We start from the raw sequence: 18,398 nt of genomic DNA on the forward strand, positions 1-18,398 counted from the left end.
ACATCAAACGTTTAAACACATGCATAAAATATTAAATATAAGCTAAAAATAAAACTAATTGCATAGATTACGACTAATTTGCAAGACGAATATTTTAAGCCTAATTGCTCCATGATTTAACTATGTGGTGCTACAGTAAACATGTGCTAATAACGGATTAATTAGGCTTAATAAATTCCTCTCGCAGTTTACAGGCGTATTCTGTAATTTGATTTGTTATTAGACTACGTTTAATACTTTAAATATATGTCCGTATATCCGATGTGATACGCCAAAATTTTACAACCCTGTTCTAAACAACCCACAGACTGCACACTTCACAGAGATATTTCATTGTCTCTACGGAATTCATCCTGTGGCGAAATTGCTACTATTTAAGTTATAATGATTACCACTTGTGATTTATTTGCATGTCTCTTTTCACACGATATGGCATGAGTTGACTATATGCCAAGGAAAGGAAGCTACAAGCCTCATTCATCCATATGTCCTGTTAATTCTCTGCCTGTAAAAGAGGTTGCAACGCTGCTGCGACCCTGTACGGCATAATAGTCCACGTAGGTAGCACATGCTCCTACTTTGTTGAATGAAGTATTCAAGTCCAAGCCAGAGTAAAATTGACTTCCATTCAAAGCTGACTAATTCTATTGCTGAAAAAAACGAGTGCGATAGTAAAATCTAATCTTGAACCAAGCTAGCTATATGAGTTTGTCTGCATCTTCTATGATCTTTACAATATACCGTTACAATTGTTGAGATTATAGGCATATAATGATTTAATATATTCCATAAATAAATCATGGCATTGCAGATATATACTAGCATTAACGCATCATTAGATCTACACATAGACTTATCCGGACTCCACGCCGTTTTTCACGCACCGGATTTTTCAGAATGTTTCCAAAACAAAAGCGAATCCGAATTTGCAGCAAAACAAAACTGCAAAAGGAGGAACAAAAACGAATCCGAATTTGCAGCAAAACAAAACTGCAAAAGGAGGCTGCATCTGCGCAAAGTGAGGAACCAATTTTTGGCGTACGTCGTGCACGCGTCGCCTACCCGGCCCGGCGAGCGAGCGCGCGTGTTGCCCCTATTCTCTCCACCACACATGCTTCAAGTGGCTAGGAGGGCATCCTCCCTTTTAAGGAGGTCCCCTCTCGTAGAATAAGCAATGTGGTACTAAACTCCACATGCATGCCATCCTATAAGGTGGGCTTTTGTGATTTTCCAAAGAATTAAATTTCGAGTGGGCTAAGGCCCATCCATTAATTCCAACAACAATTAGTCGCCAACCCATGTATTACATGAGCTATTGTTATTGATGTAACACATATCAAAATTTTAATCATATTAAAATTTAAATTCATCATGCATAGAGTCACAATTTAGCGCTTTTCATAATCTAGAAATTTCAAATTAATAAATTTTCAGTTGTCGATTTGAAATCTCAATTATAGCTTTTCCATGATTTCATAATTTTCAAATTTATAAGTGATAAATATTGAGTTGTACTTGATTTGTAGTCTCAATTATAGAGTGGTTTTCATGTTTCAACAATTACAGATTTGGAATTAAGAAATCCTAAATTGTATTTGCTCTAGAGTCTCATTTCATGATTTGATAAGTTCAAAATTCGGAAATAATAATTAGCAGGTTGTATTTTATATGGACACTTTTTAGTCTAAATATGTTAAGTGAAAATGAAGAGTCCAGAGTAATTACAATGGCGTGATTTTAGCACAAATTCTCGATATGATCTATGGTCATGGTACTATAATGTATAAGTAATCAATGACCATATATTTTTATATTAATGTGGAAACATTGTTGTACTAGTCATTTATTGTCTACAAATAATATGTAAGAGCTATGTTAATAAAATAACGACATATTAGAAAATTAGCAAACAAAATGTGTCCCGCTTCTAAAAAAAAAGGTCTCACAAGCAACCTAACGCAATCCATGAACCTAATCAGAAACAACACACCGATGTCATTGTCATTCTTAGCCTACAATAGTGAATTCTATGTGCTTTATGGTTAACCTTGTAGTGTGGCAAACAAAATTTTCTTTGGACATGCTTCATTATGAAGCATGCCATTAAGTACCCTTATCCAACCAGCCTTGAGATTGATAACCCTCAAAGCAAATAGCAAACAAACAAAAAGGCCTAAATGCCGCTACAAGGCACACAATTTAAACCCTGAAGCATTGCATACCTTACCCTATAAAATTAGAGCAACAAATTTCTTGCACCCTTAATATTTCTAATCATGATAAGCCAATGCTTTATCTTATCCATAATGTACCACTCATACCAAAGCTACAAAACCCTTGAAAAAAAAAATCTTTAGAGACGGAGACAGCGAAAGCGAGGAGGAAGAGAGGGACTCAAAACTGGATACCCTCAAAACACAAAGCCCAAATGCTCAATAGATGAGAGAATATGAGATATAGATAGGTACGCATAGAAGCCGAAGGCCAAACCGCTCCTTTTGTTTTTTTTTTCTTTTTTTCTTCTTTTCTTTTCTCTTCCTCTTGCCTGCTTCGTCTACTTCCCAACTCCTCCACGAAGCAAAAAGGAAAAGAAAAAAAAAACTAATCCGAGCGAAGCGTGTGTACGCACGCAGCAGCGCCTCGCCCGTACGGCCATGGCCGCCTCCTCCTCCTCCTCCTCCCCTTCCTCCCTCCGCCTCCTCTCAAACCCTAGGTAGCACGAGAGTCCCCCACTCCCAGCCCCGCCGCGCCGATCTGTGCTCCCTCCCGCCGCTAGATTTCCGGTGGAAAAGCGCGTGTTTTTAGCCCTTTTTCCCCCCCCCTCTCCGGTTTTGCTCTCTGTGGACGCTTCCCGGCTCTGCTGGTTTTTTCCTCTGGGGAAGGAGCTGATGGAGCCACGGGTTGGGAACAAGTTCCGGCTCGGTCGCAAGATCGGGAGCGGCTCCTTCGGGGAGATCTATCTCGGTGCGGGGCTTCTCTTGCGCAAAAGTTTGGGTTATTTTTTGGGGGGTTGGTTTTTTGGTGCTTGATCGGTTTCTGGTGTTGCTGTACTGAGTTGTGGGTTGTTTGTTCATGCAGGAACTAATATCCAGACGAACGAGGAGGTCGCGATTAAGCTGGTCTGTGCTCTTCTGCTGGGGATTAGCTGCTTAGATCTTTGTTAAAAAAATATATTCTTGATATGCTGCTTTCTGATGCTTCGAAGCAGTGGTTCTGCTGTTTTAGCCTGCTGTTTGTGCTTATCCGATGTTTTGGCCACTGCAACTGCTGTTGTTCCAGCTCCTGTCAGCTCGTGTTTTTGTATCTATAGCATAGTTAGTACTATTATGCCGCTTTCCTCGAAACAATTCAAACTTTTCAGTTGGATTTCTATTCAGTTCCTCATCCCTTAGCAGCTCTAGTACTTACTAGTAGGTGAATCCTTTGGTAGTTTGGTGTAGTCACTTCATTAAATTGGCATGTCTTGATGCGCCCACCTAATATTGGTAAACCGGTGACTGATAAAGTGATATTCAGCTATTAGTAGAATACTGCTTGATACTCGATAGCTAAAATGAGCAAACAGAGAAATGAGGACCAGTAGCATGATTTCCACCAGTAGAGTGCTAATATTTGTAGTGGTGAAATGATGAGAAATAGATCGGCCTTGTCACATGATATTAATATCCATATAGCTTGTTGCCTTTTATATTATTAATTTGAGAATGCAAGGTAATTTATCTTAGTTGCTACTTGCTACCATTGTTTCAAAGAAGTTTGCATGTGATTGCTTTGTTTCTTATACAGGAAAACGTGAAGACAAAGCATCCCCAGTTGCTCTACGAGTCTAAGATTTACAGGATTTTGCAAGGAGGAAGTACGGAAGCTCTACATTGTGCATTTGTATACTGTTTTAATGCTTAAAAGAGACTATGTGGTTTGACTATCTTTATTCTTGCAGCCGGAATTCCAAATGTCAGATGGTTTGGTGTAGAAGGAGACTACAATGTCTTGGTTATGGATTTGCTGGGTCCAAGCCTTGAGGACCTATTTAATTTTTGCAGCAGAAAATTATCTCTTAAGACTGTACTTATGCTCGCTGATCAGATGGTATGCCTACTCTTAACCACTAAGTAGTTATACATTAATACCTTTTACATAGCAAAGAATCAACTGTAGATCTGTCTCAGTTACTAACTTTCATCGTGGCCTATAGTTCTGCCCCTGCTACCCACACCAACGTTTTCTTTGTGCAGACACATTCTTACATGTTGACATTTAAATTCTGTTTCTCTCTTTGTGTTTTAGTTCCATGTTTGTTCTTACATGATTATCTTTAAGTGATCTCGGTCCCTCTCTTGTAGATAAACCGAGTGGAATTTGTCCATTCCAAATCTTTTCTCCATCGAGACATTAAGCCAGACAATTTTCTTATGGGTCTTGGTAGGCGAGCTAATCAGGTGGGTAAATTGCAGCTTTCACTTGACACTTCAGTTCTTGATGATCAAATTTTGCTGGGTTGTTTAACCACTTTCTTCATCAATCTGTCTCTTATTTCAGGTCTACATAATAGACTTCGGTCTCGCTAAAAAGTACAGGGATACCTCCACTCATCAGCACATCCCATATAGGTACAATGAAAAGGGCAATTGCTCTGCATTCATGATTAATGTATACTTTTCTAATTACAATAGCATAAGTTATCTGAGTTAATTACAGTTGCTCAGCATTCACTACTATAGTCTGGACCAAGTCTGAGTTAATTTATGCTTTTCTAATTACAATAGCATAAGCTCTACCCGGTAAATACTATACCAAATTAAACCATTTTGATAGTGACCTCAGTAGATCCTCACAGGCCCACAGAGTCTAGTGGGAGAACAAGAGAGCATAAAAGGGCATTGCACATAAAAGGGTCAATTTTTGTCAAGGTTCTGACTTGCTAATTAATGCTGCAGGGAGAACAAAAACTTGACTGGGACAGCAAGATATGCAAGTGTGAACACCCATCTCGGAATTGGTGAGATTTGGCACCAACCAGTTCATGATTTTCTTTTTTACCATTATGGCTCTTGCCTGTCTATACTCCATACTTCAATCTGTTGTCAAGTGGACTTCAATCTGTTGTCAAGTGGAGCACTTTCACATTGTCGCGCTGCACATAGGTCTGACTAAATTTTTTGTTCCTTTTGTATGGCCAGAACAAAGCCGAAGAGATGACTTGGAATCTCTTGGATATGTACTTATGTACTTTTTAAGGGGGAGGTGGGTTTTATTGGTTTACCCATTTGTGTACCCATTTATGTACAATGCATCAATCTTTACATTGTTTTCTCTTCAGTCTTCCTTGGCAGGGTCTGAAAGCAGGAACAAAGAAACAAAAGTATGAGAAAATCAGTGAGAAAAAAGTTGCGACATCAATTGAGGTACTATATTTGTCACATATGTACTGTAAGCCAGTGCTTCCTTTCAATTCTGTTGGCTCTAATGTTCTTCTATTTCAGGCTCTATGCCGAGGCTATCCTACTGAGTTTGCATCATATTTCCACTATTGCCGCTCACTGCGGTTTGATGACAAGCCTGATTATTCCTACCTTAAGCGACTTTTCCGTGACCTTTTTATCCGGGAAGGTTAGTTTTGATGTCATGCTTGAAGTGGTCCAGAGCAGGCACATTATTTTCCCTGTTACACTTTAAAAAAAAACCCAAGAAACATTGATTTCCTCCTCCATATAACTGTAAAAGGCTTATTCTACTCAAAATATCCAAGCATCTAGTTAATTATTGTTATTCTGCTTTGCAGGTTTTCAGTTTGACTATGTGTTTGACTGGACAATACTGAAGTACCAGCAATCTCAAATTGCTAGTGCTCCACCCCGTGCAGTGGTAAGTCTCTGCCTTAACAGTCAACACCCCCACAATAAATGCATATTCTATGTAGACATCTGTTGGGGAAGTTTTGATTAGTAGCCTATGTTGCAGGGCCATGGTGCAGGACCTTCTGGGTTAGCACCACCAGCATTGCAAAATGACAGGCAGTCAGGTAATTATCTACTTCTGATCATTCCATGTGACCAGATCGTCCTTTTCTCTTGCAAGTGGTTCTGGGTGATTTGCATTATTGTATGTTAGAACACCTTATTCACTGTAAGGTTCATTTGGTTTTGTGATAGCATGACAAAAACTAGAGAGGACAAGTTTGTTGTGTTTGCACACAAATAATGAGTTTGTTTTCTCATTCATTTGTTATTTTAGGTGTTGATGAAGGAAGGACTAGTGGTTGGTCATCAATGGATCGGCGCCGTGCCCCACCCCCTATTGCAAGTGTTGGGACTTTGGCTAAACAGAAGGCACCTGTGGGAAATGATGCTTCTTTTTCTAAAGAGCCCATGGTGAGTTAGTGAGTTTTGTTCATATTTTTCTTTGTGTGGATCATAAGAATTGGCAAGGTGATTGCAAAATAATTAGATAGATGCTAGTCAGTATTTTTCTGTTCATACACCACTGCTGCCCTCCTTTTTTTATGGGTGGTTTTTCTGTAGCCTAATAAACTTTGTTGTGTCTCTTCAACAATTGACATTATAGCTCTGGCTGTTGCTATTTTCTGTATTGATTCAAAGCATTAGCTGGAATTCTTTAGTCTAACGATTGAAAATCATTAATTTTACTTCCAGTTTGTTACTTATTGGCTGTTTTACTATTTAGATATCTGCCTCGAATTTTTTGGGACGATCTAGTGGATCTTCAAGGAGGCCTGCTGTTTCAAGTAGCCGAGATGTGATGCCTACTGATACTTCTGAACCATCTCGAACTCGTGCCACTGATGCAAGCCCTGGGGCATTTCGGAGAACCTCTGGTCCCCAGAAAAGCTCACCAGTCAATTCGGCAGAACCAAAGCATTCATCTTCTGCCCGACACTCATCTAACGTTAAGAATTACGAGTCTGCCCTCAAAGGTATTGAAGGTCTTAATTTTGACGGGGATGAGAGGGTTCAGTACTAGCAATGAAGGAACATCTACATGTGCTCTGTAAAAATCATAATCTGTAGATGAGCACAGCATCTCCTGTTGAGTTTTGTATCACAGGATATGTTAGGAGGATGTGAAGTGCTTTTGCCAGATGATGGTCCTCTGGACACGGTAAATAAGCGGTCAGCCTGAGGTGCCTGAAATTTAGCTCTTATAATTAATGTGACGGTTCTGTAAATGTCTTTATTATTCGTTTGCTGGGGCCTCTCTAGTTCATTGGTCAGCTGTATCCCCATTTCTATTCCTTCCAGTACCATGTCCAGATACTATGTCTCGGTATAGCCAAGTGCCCAAGTGCAACTGGTCAAACTTGTATTTGGAAACTGGTGAACTCGAAAATGTAGAATGTTTCATCAGATCATTGATTGACCTGAAGATACTTCTGACTAATGTTCTTTTGAAACATTCTGGATGTAGTGTATCATTGGGATGAGACGCTGTTTGTCGCCATTAAAATCCAAAGATAGGAACCACCCAAATTTTCATGCTGCTTCCCTATCTGGTATAACTGATGTAAGTAGCTTGCACTAAAACAGTGGCAACTGAGCCATGAATCTGTTCAGTTTTGAAGGGAAATACAACACTCTGATAAAGATAAAGATGAAAAAAAGTTATTAGTATATAATTAATTAATTTTTAATTACTATAAACTTGAAAAATGGATTTATCTGAAATTTTTATATAAAAAGTTTTCATATGAAATAGTATACGTTTAGCAGTTTGAAAAGCATGATAATGAAAATCAAGTTATACCTTAATCAGCTAAGGACGAACCAAAATTATATATTTTCTTCTGTACAGCCAATACAGCATTGCAGCCGTCCATGTAAAGCAGGTAAAATGTAACCATCGGCGGTCTCTCTCTTTGTTGGGAAAGAGCTGATGGGACTATGTATTCGTGCCACGTCAGTTCCCTAGCATCAATTCCACTCTACAGTCTAGGTTCATCTCATCTGTAGCGGGTGGTTATCAAGTCATTATTTATATGCATCTTGTACCCTCAAGCCTCAAAAACATGGTCACTCTCAAAAGATGGCCAACCAAACACAGCGGGATGGGATTGTTGGGGTTGGGGGTAGGGCAATTTATTTACCTATTTTTTGCTAGGAAAATGCAACTTGTTTTGTTTTACTGCAACTGAATGCAAAGGCTTCATGCAAGTCGTGCAGATGAACTGAAATATTTCATTTGATAAGCCTATGCATATAAGAAGTGTTCCCTTGCATTACATCTGCAGATTTACAAGACCCAATCGAATTTTGCATAGAATTTGCAAGGAGAAAACACACGGATTCTGTTGCTCAAATGCCTCTTAATTTATGTAAGGCAGGAAATATTATACGGACTATAACCATGCGTTCATTCCCCCACAGGAAAACCGAGGGTAGGTACATATTTTCTTATGCATCTTCTTCACCGGATGAAGTTGACTGGACAGGTAACACGATAAGGTAACCAAAATGGGAGATAAAAGGAGTAGCTGCAATTCTCCTTCAGGAACAATGTCACATTAGCAGATTATGCTACGATTCCTCTGGTGTCTTTCCATAACCAAGCTCTGACATCTCCCAGCTTGTACGTGGCGCTACCTCCTGGTGTGAACGAGTGTATTGCTGAACATGACGAAGACAAAATATCGTCAATACAATAAACAATGTTAAGTCGATCAAGTTAGGTATTTTTAAACTAAAAGACAAGGTATTAACCACAGATAAATGAGGTCAGTTTACCTCCATCTTTCTCAGCAGCTCATGCGCAGTCGGTGCCGAAACAATTATTTGTCTGCAATCGGCCTTAATAAATCCTTCTGCCGCACCCTTATCAAATAGCGCAAGCAACGGATCATAGTAACCGTCCACATTCAGCAACCCAACCTGTTGTAAGTCAATGATCAGTTCCTTTGATTATTTGTAGGAAAACTTGTTTGTCAATTGTCATAGCCAGCCTATGTACTTAAACTCACTGGTTTGTCATGAATTCCAAGTTGTGACCAAGTTATCATCTCTAACAACTCCTCCATTGTTCCATACCCTCCTATTGTCCACAAAAAAGTTGTCAGTAATTAAGCATGGTGGTTTGAAATATTAGCCCGTTCAAATAGTATCAAGAAAACATGTAGAACTGAGTGTAATACCAGGAAGAGCGATGAAGGCATCGGATTGGCGTGCCATCTCAGCTTTCCTCTCATGCATGTCAGACACAATTTTCACTTCTCCAACACTTGCACCTGATATCTACATTAGAGTTTTGGTGTGTCAAATGGTAACATAAGTAGGCCGTAATCTCGTAGTTTCAAGGATAAGTTTTTGAGACTACTCTTAATCTTTTGTGACTTATCACTATTCTTCAAACATGGGCAAACAGTTACAGTACATGTCGTCAGAAAATTCTGGAGATATAACTTCACCTTGATAAAGGTCGAGAGAGCATCGTTTTGTTTACATTTACCCTATCCATATGACCATGACTACATATGTTCAGTTTCTGAACTAAGATTTGCAATCATTCCAATGCCTATCGTCACCTGCCTACCAGAGCGATTACAATATTTGAATTACCTACTGCTTGTTACTTTTTTCTCACAACTTGTGCTGTCCTATTGGCAAGTTACAGATTCTATTATATCACATCCACCGAATGGCAAAGTTTAAAAATGCCAAGTTGTACTGCCCAAAAGTCTAAACTGTTAGGCTGCAATTACACCACCTAAATTCTGCAATTATACCACCTAAATTCTAGTCCGAATTCCTTGTCTCCTTATTTCCTTAATGACCACTTATCTCTAAGCTGATAGGCAAAGGTGAATCAAGCTGGACTAACAGTCGTGTTGATTTTAGTGGCCACTGATATAAGAGCTGTATAGCTGATGCAATGCTCATGAAAACCTTGATACATCGATGGCATGGATTGAGATGACCCATCTGACAGCAAGCGTTCTAAGATGCTATCACTCCTTAATTTGTTTAAACGGGGAGATTTTCAGTCATTTTACATTCTATACGAGTACGTGATAGACCCTTGTGCCTAATAACCAATTAGCCAATTAGGTGCTGCTAGATTAGAAGGCATAGTGGAAAGTCGGCAATCAATACTTCTGAACAATGCACAAAGAAGAAGAGAAGACAAAAAAGAATTGCATACCTCGGTGGGCATGAGTGCTTTTGGAATCACCCTGCAAAAGAATCAAGAAGAACAGCCACAAGTTTTTATTATAGATTAATCCACACTGTGCCATTGGTGAAGATGAACAGGGCAGGGCCGAAATTTCCAACCCGAGAACACCGCAGCCGCCATCAAGAACCGTCTGCGCGATCAAGCCCATCAACCCGACGCTGCCGCCACCGTAGACCAACTCGATCCCTCTCGACACCTGCGCAAGAATCAAACAACCCCCACAACAGAAATCAAACCATGAACTCCATAGCGAAATAATCAAACAAACCCGAAAAACCCGGAGGGCGGCAACCCAATCCGGGCGGCGCGCGGGGCACAGCATTACCAGCTCCTGCCCGAGCTGGAGCGCCGCGTCGCCGAACACCGCGCGGTTGCCGGCGTTGCTGCCGCAGAAGACGCAGATCCTGCCGAACCTGCCGCGCGGCGCGGCCACGGCCGCCGCGGCGGCGCTGTTGTCGCCCATGGCTTCCTGCCTGCCTTGGCCTCGCCGACGGATTGGGGAAGGCGATGGGGGAGGAGAGGAGAGGAGGAGGTGGCCGGGTTTGGCAGCTTCTCTTTTCTGTGCGCTGTGTTATCTTCTCTCGGAAAGTTGCGATCTTTGAGAGCTTCAAACGAAGGCGGCATTAAGGTTTCTGATGCGATTGCCCCTCTTTTTTTTTTTTTTAATCCCCTGATTAATTTGGAGGGTCAAATGGACCAAATTGCACCAGGAGGTCCCCATGGCATTGGCATGGCAGCCAGCTTTTTCTTGCAGTTTGGCCCTTACCATTTGCACCATCTCCTGATGAACTCCTTTTGCCTTGGTAGTAGTAGACAGTAGTACTGCAGATACTGTACTAGATAGTAGATCATATTGGTGTTCTATTCTTTAGTGGAGTACAAAGTTATATGATATGCCCCGCAAAAAAAAAAGTTATATGATATGGTCTACCATATATCAAAACAATGCAGTGTCATCATGTTGTTATGTAATTGTTGGTTCTATAATTGGTGAGTTATGTATGCTATAGCTCTCTAACCGTGTTCAAAGGGAATCCAGAATGTTTTCCGTGTATAGAATCAGGACGGCAACATGAACACCTAACAACCAGCCTAACACTGTATATTCAGTACATTCAGATTATCTTCCAGGAAATCATTGATGATGCCGTGAAAGCGATTATCTCCAACTGCTACTACGTGAGATCATACGCGGTAAACTTGGAGCTGGCAGTAATTCTGAACTTCTCGTCAACCTTTCATCATCTTACACCATCACGTTCTGCGTTGACCCTAGCAACAGCTCTCAGCCACTCACGAGCACCTGCCCCCCTTATATTGTTCTGAGTCAAACAGCCTGAACAGAAAGAGAAACGGATTGGCTATAATTATGGCGACATATGCTACAGTCGATTTTTTTCAGCCACTTACACAGTAGTTACACCTCATTTACACTCCACTTACATATGTAATTAGTGTGTAATTTTTAAATTTACATATATAATTTTAGAATTTACATATGTAATTTTGAGACTTACATTGTAAATACACTAAAATTACATATGTAATTTAGAAACTTACAATGTAAATATATACTGACTATTTTTTGATAAAAAATATGACGCTATAAATATAGTTACACCCAAGAGAGAAGGCTCGGATCGATCAGCATGCAGCACGCGGCTCGGTGCCCGTTCCAATCGAAGCTCACGTAGTAGAACTTTGCCAATTGCCAGGAAGCTGATGAGATGACGGCCACAGCTACTCTCTTCTCCTTGCTGCTCAACCGTAGGATCAAGGTAACGAACGGCTTGGATCAAAGAACAATAGAACATCCATATTGACGGCCCTCATATTCGATTATACTTATACTTATTAGCCAAAATTTAAATTTTCAACCTTAAATTTGAAGCTCATTTTGAGATTTTTTCATCGAAGTTTATTTTCAACCTTACTTTTAAATCGCTAAGAACACGTATATAAAAATTTTATTCACAAATTACTATTCGTTTGCAAATATACCGTTTCGCTTGTTTCGTGAATAAGCGAAACGATGGTCCGGAAGAGCATCAGCGTGATGCACTGTTCATCCTGTGCACAGTTTCCGTTCAGGAGCACGCCGGCAGCCGCCAACGTTGATAAGTACGGTTAACTTGAGCGGTGACGATGATACTGTACATTATCGTGTCGATGTCCAAAACGTCGAAACGATATGTTCCGATAGAAAACTGCTCCGACAGAGACATCATCTTCTTTGTCGGAGCGATTTGTTTAGCCGGAGAATGTCCGAGCGATGCTGCGATGCTCCTTCCGGCGAGCAGAGCGCGAAAGCACGAGCCGGCATGCCCCCAACAGACTATGTACTTTTTATCTGCGATGGATTAGAGGGTTGCAGGCAGTTAGGGGCACCATCAGTGCTTTCTTTTTAGCCTTAGGGAGGGGGAGGGGGAGGGGGGGGGGGGGGGGGGGACAATTAGTCATTCTATTGTGTTTGTTTAGTGTATAGGGATGATTGATTAGCGCGTAGATAGTTTAGTCAATAGGGATGGTAGGATCTAAAATCGAATACCTGTAGGCCGGAGATGTTGCGTGACACATGGCGCACACATCTTCCAAATCGAATGCTGGTAGGATCTGAGTCCAGATGGAAGATGCTACTCCCTCCGTCCCCACAATATAAGTGATTTTAAGTTTTTTTTTACAATTTTTGACCACTCATCTTATTTAAATTTTTTTACAAATATAAAAAACGAAAAGTTGTGCTTAAAGTACTGTAGATAATAAAGTAAGTCACAAATAAAATAAATAATAATTTCAAAAAAATTTGAATAAGACGAGCGGTCAAACGTTGAAAGTAAAAACTCAAAATCCCTTATATTATAGGACCGAGGGAGTATCTGTTTCTCCAGTGTCTCCGCTCTGATGATCCTGCAGTGGATCCGTGAGACAGGTGTCAACCTTTGGCAGCAAAATCATGGGCACCTCAAAATTAGATATTTGCAACTCCGTTTCAGGAAAAAAAAATCATAGCTAGAAGTCGATTTTCATTTTTGGATGGAGGGAGTAGTTCTGTCCTACTCAAAATATGTGAATTTTAATATTTACTACTCCAACCAATATTTAACAGCAAGAAGTGACGAAATTTTGCCACTATTTTGATATTTTTCCATTCTACTGATTTTTATTCTTTATTACTTGAAGAACATTTGCAAGGAAATCCATCTCTTTTTTAAACATTTTCGTTACGACTTTATCAGTACCAAACAAAAATTGCAGGTGTAAAAACCTGTATCAGATGTCACCATGAAGGCCCATGGCGAAAGGCCTAAGAGGCCAGCAGCCCAGCACCAACACGAGCCCAACTCGACGCCTCTCTTCTCTTTCTAAAGGGAAAAAAAAAAGGAGAAGAGCTCGACTACTCCGCTCCGCCCGGCCACAGCCCAATTCACGCCACCCGCTCCGCCTCTCGCCGCCTCGACCGCGGCCGGCGGCCACTGCTCCGGAGGAGGGTGGGCAAGATGATCGGCGTCGGGAAGGCGAAGCAGTACGCCAACGTGCTCGACAAGCCCCTCAGCCGCGGCAGGCAGGAGGTACTCACTGGCTCGCCTTCCCTCCCCACACACACCTCCAGCCTCCCTCAGATCTGTGCACGCACGGGCCCCGATCCGTGCTAGAGGTTTAGATCTCGCTATGGGTGTTAGGAAGGGAGTAGGTTTAGCCAAGGTTTGCGGGTTATAGTGGTAGCTGCGCCTGCGCGAGAGTTGTTCAGTGAAATGTTTGTCAGCTCCTGGTCGTCTCAGTTATTGGCTCATATGGACTGGTAATTATTATTCGAGAGGATCGCTAATGTAAGATATCATTGTGCAGAGCATATGCCTTTGATTGGAAAAACTAAGCTGTCATTGTCATGCTTAATTTTAGCTCAGGTTTTAATAGAACTTTAGACCATAGCCTATCGCATATCGCATGGAGGCGATTTTAGCTCAGGTTTTAATAGAACTTTAGACCATAGCCTATCGCATATCGCATGGAGGCTACCTTGATACGATATGCAAATGAGACTTGCAACAGTTAAATTTATGCAGTTTTCCTGAAATTTCTTTTGAAACCAAAACCTACGCTATTGTTATCAGTTACTTTTTAGTCAGTTCTTTTTCTGTTGCACATACTAGTTTTATATATTGCGAAAGGGTGGTAAAGATTGAATTTCTGCTTTGCAAAATTCAGGTTGGAATGTTGTGCAGTAAGAATAACGATCTTGAATTCAGTTTACAAAACATTCTTGAATCCTAAAGGGGTTGCACATAAGGGTGGATCAAATAAGAATAAATGGAATGGAAAGCATCAGAATAAAATTCGGCTATTTCTGTCTCCGAACCTAATACCAAGAGTAGTTTGTCAGTTGCAGCTTTGGAGGAAGGGTAGCTGGGGCAGGAGATGAAGAACATTCAGTAGATTGAATAGGAACAGCAGGGAGATAGCAGATAGGCTTCTACCTTGCAGCAGGGAGGAGTTGATATATGAGGAAGGAAACTTGGTTAAAATTTTGCCCCATAATTGAAGTAATAGGTTTGTAGATCTTTATAGCGCTGCCCCTAACATGTTCTGTTAAGGAAATTTCCCAGCTAACACAAGCTATGATGCCATGATAGGACTATAGGAGACAGTACAAGCTATCAACTTAAACAAATCAAATCATAATTGACTTAAGGCATAAGAGATAATCTGACTCCACTGAATTTTCCATACCAGTGCTGCTGCATAGCCTATGGCCATGACACAATTGCATCACCAAAATTGCGAGCATGCCATTCTATTGCATAGATGCAGGTAATACCATCTGTTTATTACATCAGCATGGTGCCAAAACCTGCCCAATAGGCACTCTTGGTGATGAATTGGTACTGCAGGAACTGAAAACGAAAAGTGATTTTGGCATGAATGAGAAGCCTGCTGCCCTACCCATTATACTCACAGTAGTCTGATGCATTGCTTGTGTCTAGTGGAGGATGCAGAAAGAAATAATAAACGATAGTAAGTACTGACTGGTTTTAGCATCATGGAAGGTCAAATTTATTCTGATACATACACCAGCCTCAAATAGTTGGGCCTAGACGCTGATAAATGTGCCCACTTAAGATGCCTAATTTGAACCATATAATTTCAGAAAAGATCAAAAGATGTGATTTCGTAATATTTCTTTTCATTATTCCTCTAGTGTTGCAATTCTTTTTATCAATTGCCATTTTATTGTTTCCTTATAAACAATCTACTTTTCTTGACAAATTTACTCATTGGTAAAGATTGCATAAATAGTAAAAAGAAAATACTATGTTATGCTTTCTTGATGTGGTTGGTCCATTTCTAGGTATGCAGTTTGTGTGTTTTACAGGTTCTGGCAAATAATTTTAGTTCCTTACCTGTTTAGGTGCTGTATTTGCTTAATGAATGTTTTGTGTATTTGATAGGTCAGTTTGAGTGCATTTGCGTTCCTGTTCTCAGAGTTGGTTCAATACAACCAGACACAGGTTGATAACATTGCTGAGCTGGAAAGAAGGTAGTAGTTTATATTGTGAGATATCATTTCTTTTCAAAACAATGAACATCAAAGTTTATTGTATAGACAAAAATATGCAATTGGTTTGTTTATGTTCTATCATGTAGTTTTCTCCTTTTGTCTCAATTTGTACCTGGTACAAACTTCATGGTTAGTACATGACTACACATTACAATTGTATCCATGAAAGATAATTCTCAGGTGATTGGTACTTACTGTGTGCTAACATCTCGATTTCAGAATTTCACATATATAGTGTAAAGGTTTTACAACTCTTGTCAAGACATTGAGATGTCTAACCTCACTTAACTAAAACAGCTGGTTTGCCATAAAAAAAAGGGTTAAATATATCCCATATAAATCAAAATTACAATTTAAATCTGTATCATCCTGAAAGACAGCACTGAACTTACCCTTCTTTGCGGAATGAAATTCCTTTGCTGAATCTTTTTCATGTGTATTCTGTCATGCCTACATCGGTCTTAGGATCTCTTTCTATTGTTTTACGCACAGGCTGGAAGATGCTGGTTATGCTGTTGGTGCAAGAGTTCTTGAACTACTCTGTCACAGAGAGAAGGTTTGATGCATGATTCTTTTTACCTTCTTTTTGTATAATTGACATGGTCTGAAATACAGTGCATTGTGAAGTATATCCGTATAACCTCTTGCTTTATATAAAAAATATTTAATTCAGGGGAATAGGCGAGAGACTCGACTGCTAGGTATATTATCGTTCATTCACAGCACTGTATGGAAAGTTTTGTTTGGGAAGGTACTGTGTTCTACCTATCAGTCAGTTCTGGTTCTTACTCAATGTAACCATAATCTGTGTGTCTCGAGCTTTATTACTATTGGTCAGTTGATTCTTGTAGACTGAAATAATTGTAGTTTCTGTACAATTTTATATGTGCATGTCCTTAAATGTTTTATAAGTTGTGTACTTGCAACTCTTTTGCATGCTAACACAGCTTTGCTTTGCACTTAATAATAAATAGATAATGCTGGTTCCATTTCTCACAGGCTAATTCAGCATACGTGTTCAATAATCTATTTTGATATCAGCTTTTAAACCAGTTTCCTGCAGTTACATATGGATGAATTTTTGTAGATGTTTGTAGTTATAATAAATTACCTGTGTTATTAGTCTGATCACTAACTTAAGTGCTCTTGTTTATATGCTGATCCTGATAGTTGCTTTTTCTTGTTTTGTTTTCAGGTGGCTGACTCACTTGAGAAAGGAACAGAACATGAGGATGAATACATGATTAGTGAAAAGGAGCTTCTTGTTAACCGGTTTGTCAAACTTCATATTGTATTTCTTTTGGTACAAGTAGGCCTTGATACTATTCTTGTTTGAACAGGTTCATTTCGGTGCCCAAGGACATGGGAGCATTCAATTGTGGAGCTTTTGTTGCAGGAATCGTAAGGGTGAGGATTTTAGCCCAAATATCTATTCATGTATGATATATTCTGATATTAATATTCTAACATGGCTTTAAAAATGTTTGTAGGGTGTACTGGAAAATGCTGGCTTTCCTGCGGTAGTTACTGCACACTTTGTGCCAATTGAGGGCCAACAAAGGCCAAGGACAACAATCTTGATAAAATTTGCTGAAGAGGTAGGAGATGCTTGTATTTGTTTTTCTTTCTTTAGAACTATTTAATATAATAGGCACAGTTGACTGTTACTGAACAATACTTATTAGACTTAACCAAATACTCGTCCGTACAATACTCATCCTTCTACAAAGTTTCGTTACCTTCTACACTGCTACTTTTTTTCCCACTAATCAATACTGCCAGATGTGGTACATAGATAAAAATGTGTACAATACTCATCCTTTTGTATTTGCATATCAATGTTGTAGCAAAATGTAGTATTTTCTTATATTCCACTGCTGTATGTTAAGTGAACATTGTCAGTTAATACTAGACCTATCAGGCGGGAGCTTCAGATGCATCAGACATAGGTGAACTAAATGGGAGTAGCAAGTTTCGTAACTTTTTTCATGGAAATACCTTAAATGAAAAATCTACTAAAAGTATTTAGTAATGCAAGGAGTATTTAATACAATGTCCTTGATGGTTGCCAACTCTTGGTACAATACGGTAACCTTTATGTTAAATGCCCTTTTTTTCCAGGTTTTACAGCGAGAAGCTAGATTTGGCTAAATTTTATCATATGCTCACACTTCTTTCTGATCAATTGGTGAAGATACTGTTGAAATGTTTTTTTGTGGCTGACTCCACATGATTTGTGTACCAGTAGTTGCGAATAGAAGCGAAGGAGAAATCGTTTTGTTTGGAACTGTAAAACATTTGCTTGGATTTACCTCGTATATAATGAATATTCAAGAATTCTTAAGATTTCCTTTTTCTGTTATGATATGTCTAACCATTCTCCCATATCGTTGAGATGCTGTACAAAGTATGCTGGATAACAGCCAGGCTGCCAGGGCGTACATTTGCTGAGTATGTTTTGGGGCCAAATAACAGCAACCAGTTCGTGCACAACTGCATAAGGCAACGGTAGAACGCCGATGAGGAATGTTTGTTATGACCATAGGAAATTAAGGACCTGATTGGGGGAGCTTTACCATAGGAAACTTCTGCTAGAAGTTGCCCCAAACAGTCCACAGCTTCTGAGAATCTGTAGTTACAGATTCTGAAAAATGAGCTA

At 39.8% G+C, this 18,398-nt stretch overlaps 3 protein-coding genes across 4 annotated transcripts; 2 read left to right on the top strand and 1 right to left on the bottom strand.

Moving 5' to 3' along the window:
* The first annotated feature begins 2,465 nt into the window (after positions 1 to 2,465).
* LOC127783435 (casein kinase 1-like protein 2) lies at positions 2,466 to 7,398 on the top strand. Of its 2 annotated transcripts, XM_052310678.1 has the most exons (14): positions 2,470 to 2,964; positions 3,079 to 3,119; positions 3,787 to 3,856; positions 3,941 to 4,089; positions 4,344 to 4,439; positions 4,540 to 4,610; positions 4,938 to 4,999; positions 5,181 to 5,244; positions 5,321 to 5,405; positions 5,484 to 5,610; positions 5,783 to 5,865; positions 5,962 to 6,022; positions 6,235 to 6,371; positions 6,685 to 7,398. In XM_052310678.1, exons 1-14 carry the CDS (start codon positions 2,889 to 2,891, stop codon positions 6,979 to 6,981), a joined length of 1,419 nt encoding a protein of 472 aa, XP_052166638.1. In that variant the 5' UTR covers positions 2,470 to 2,888; the 3' UTR covers positions 6,982 to 7,398. The 2 variants fall into 2 exon arrangements, with proteins under 2 accessions (XP_052166637.1, XP_052166638.1); XM_052310677.1 differs by having other exon boundaries at positions 2,466 to 2,964; positions 5,321 to 5,610.
* A 774-nt stretch (positions 7,399 to 8,172) lies between these two features.
* LOC127783488 (probable cytokinin riboside 5'-monophosphate phosphoribohydrolase LOGL1) lies at positions 8,173 to 10,844 on the bottom strand. The gene is made up of 7 exons (XM_052310681.1): positions 10,508 to 10,844; positions 10,281 to 10,378; positions 10,150 to 10,180; positions 9,143 to 9,242; positions 8,972 to 9,042; positions 8,739 to 8,882; positions 8,173 to 8,621 (listed from the first exon to the last, which is right to left on the bottom strand). The coding sequence occupies exons 1-7, from the start codon at positions 10,643 to 10,645 to the stop codon at positions 8,532 to 8,534; spliced, it is 672 nt and encodes a 223-aa protein (XP_052166641.1). The 5' UTR covers positions 10,646 to 10,844; the 3' UTR covers positions 8,173 to 8,531.
* Positions 10,845 to 13,569: 2,725 nt separating this feature from the next.
* On the top strand, positions 13,570 to 18,083 carry LOC127783501 (uncharacterized). The gene is made up of 8 exons (XM_052310690.1): positions 13,570 to 13,751; positions 15,630 to 15,718; positions 16,232 to 16,295; positions 16,413 to 16,490; positions 16,935 to 17,011; positions 17,080 to 17,146; positions 17,230 to 17,337; positions 17,861 to 18,083. Exons 1-8 carry the CDS (start codon positions 13,680 to 13,682, stop codon positions 17,888 to 17,890), a joined length of 585 nt encoding a protein of 194 aa, XP_052166650.1. The 5' UTR covers positions 13,570 to 13,679; the 3' UTR covers positions 17,891 to 18,083.
* Positions 18,084 to 18,398: the final 315 nt, after the last annotated feature.

The sequence above is a fragment of the Oryza glaberrima genome, chromosome 1 (assembly GCF_000147395.1).
Source record: "Oryza glaberrima chromosome 1, OglaRS2, whole genome shotgun sequence".
NCBI classification, from domain to species: domain Eukaryota; kingdom Viridiplantae; phylum Streptophyta; class Magnoliopsida; order Poales; family Poaceae; genus Oryza; species Oryza glaberrima.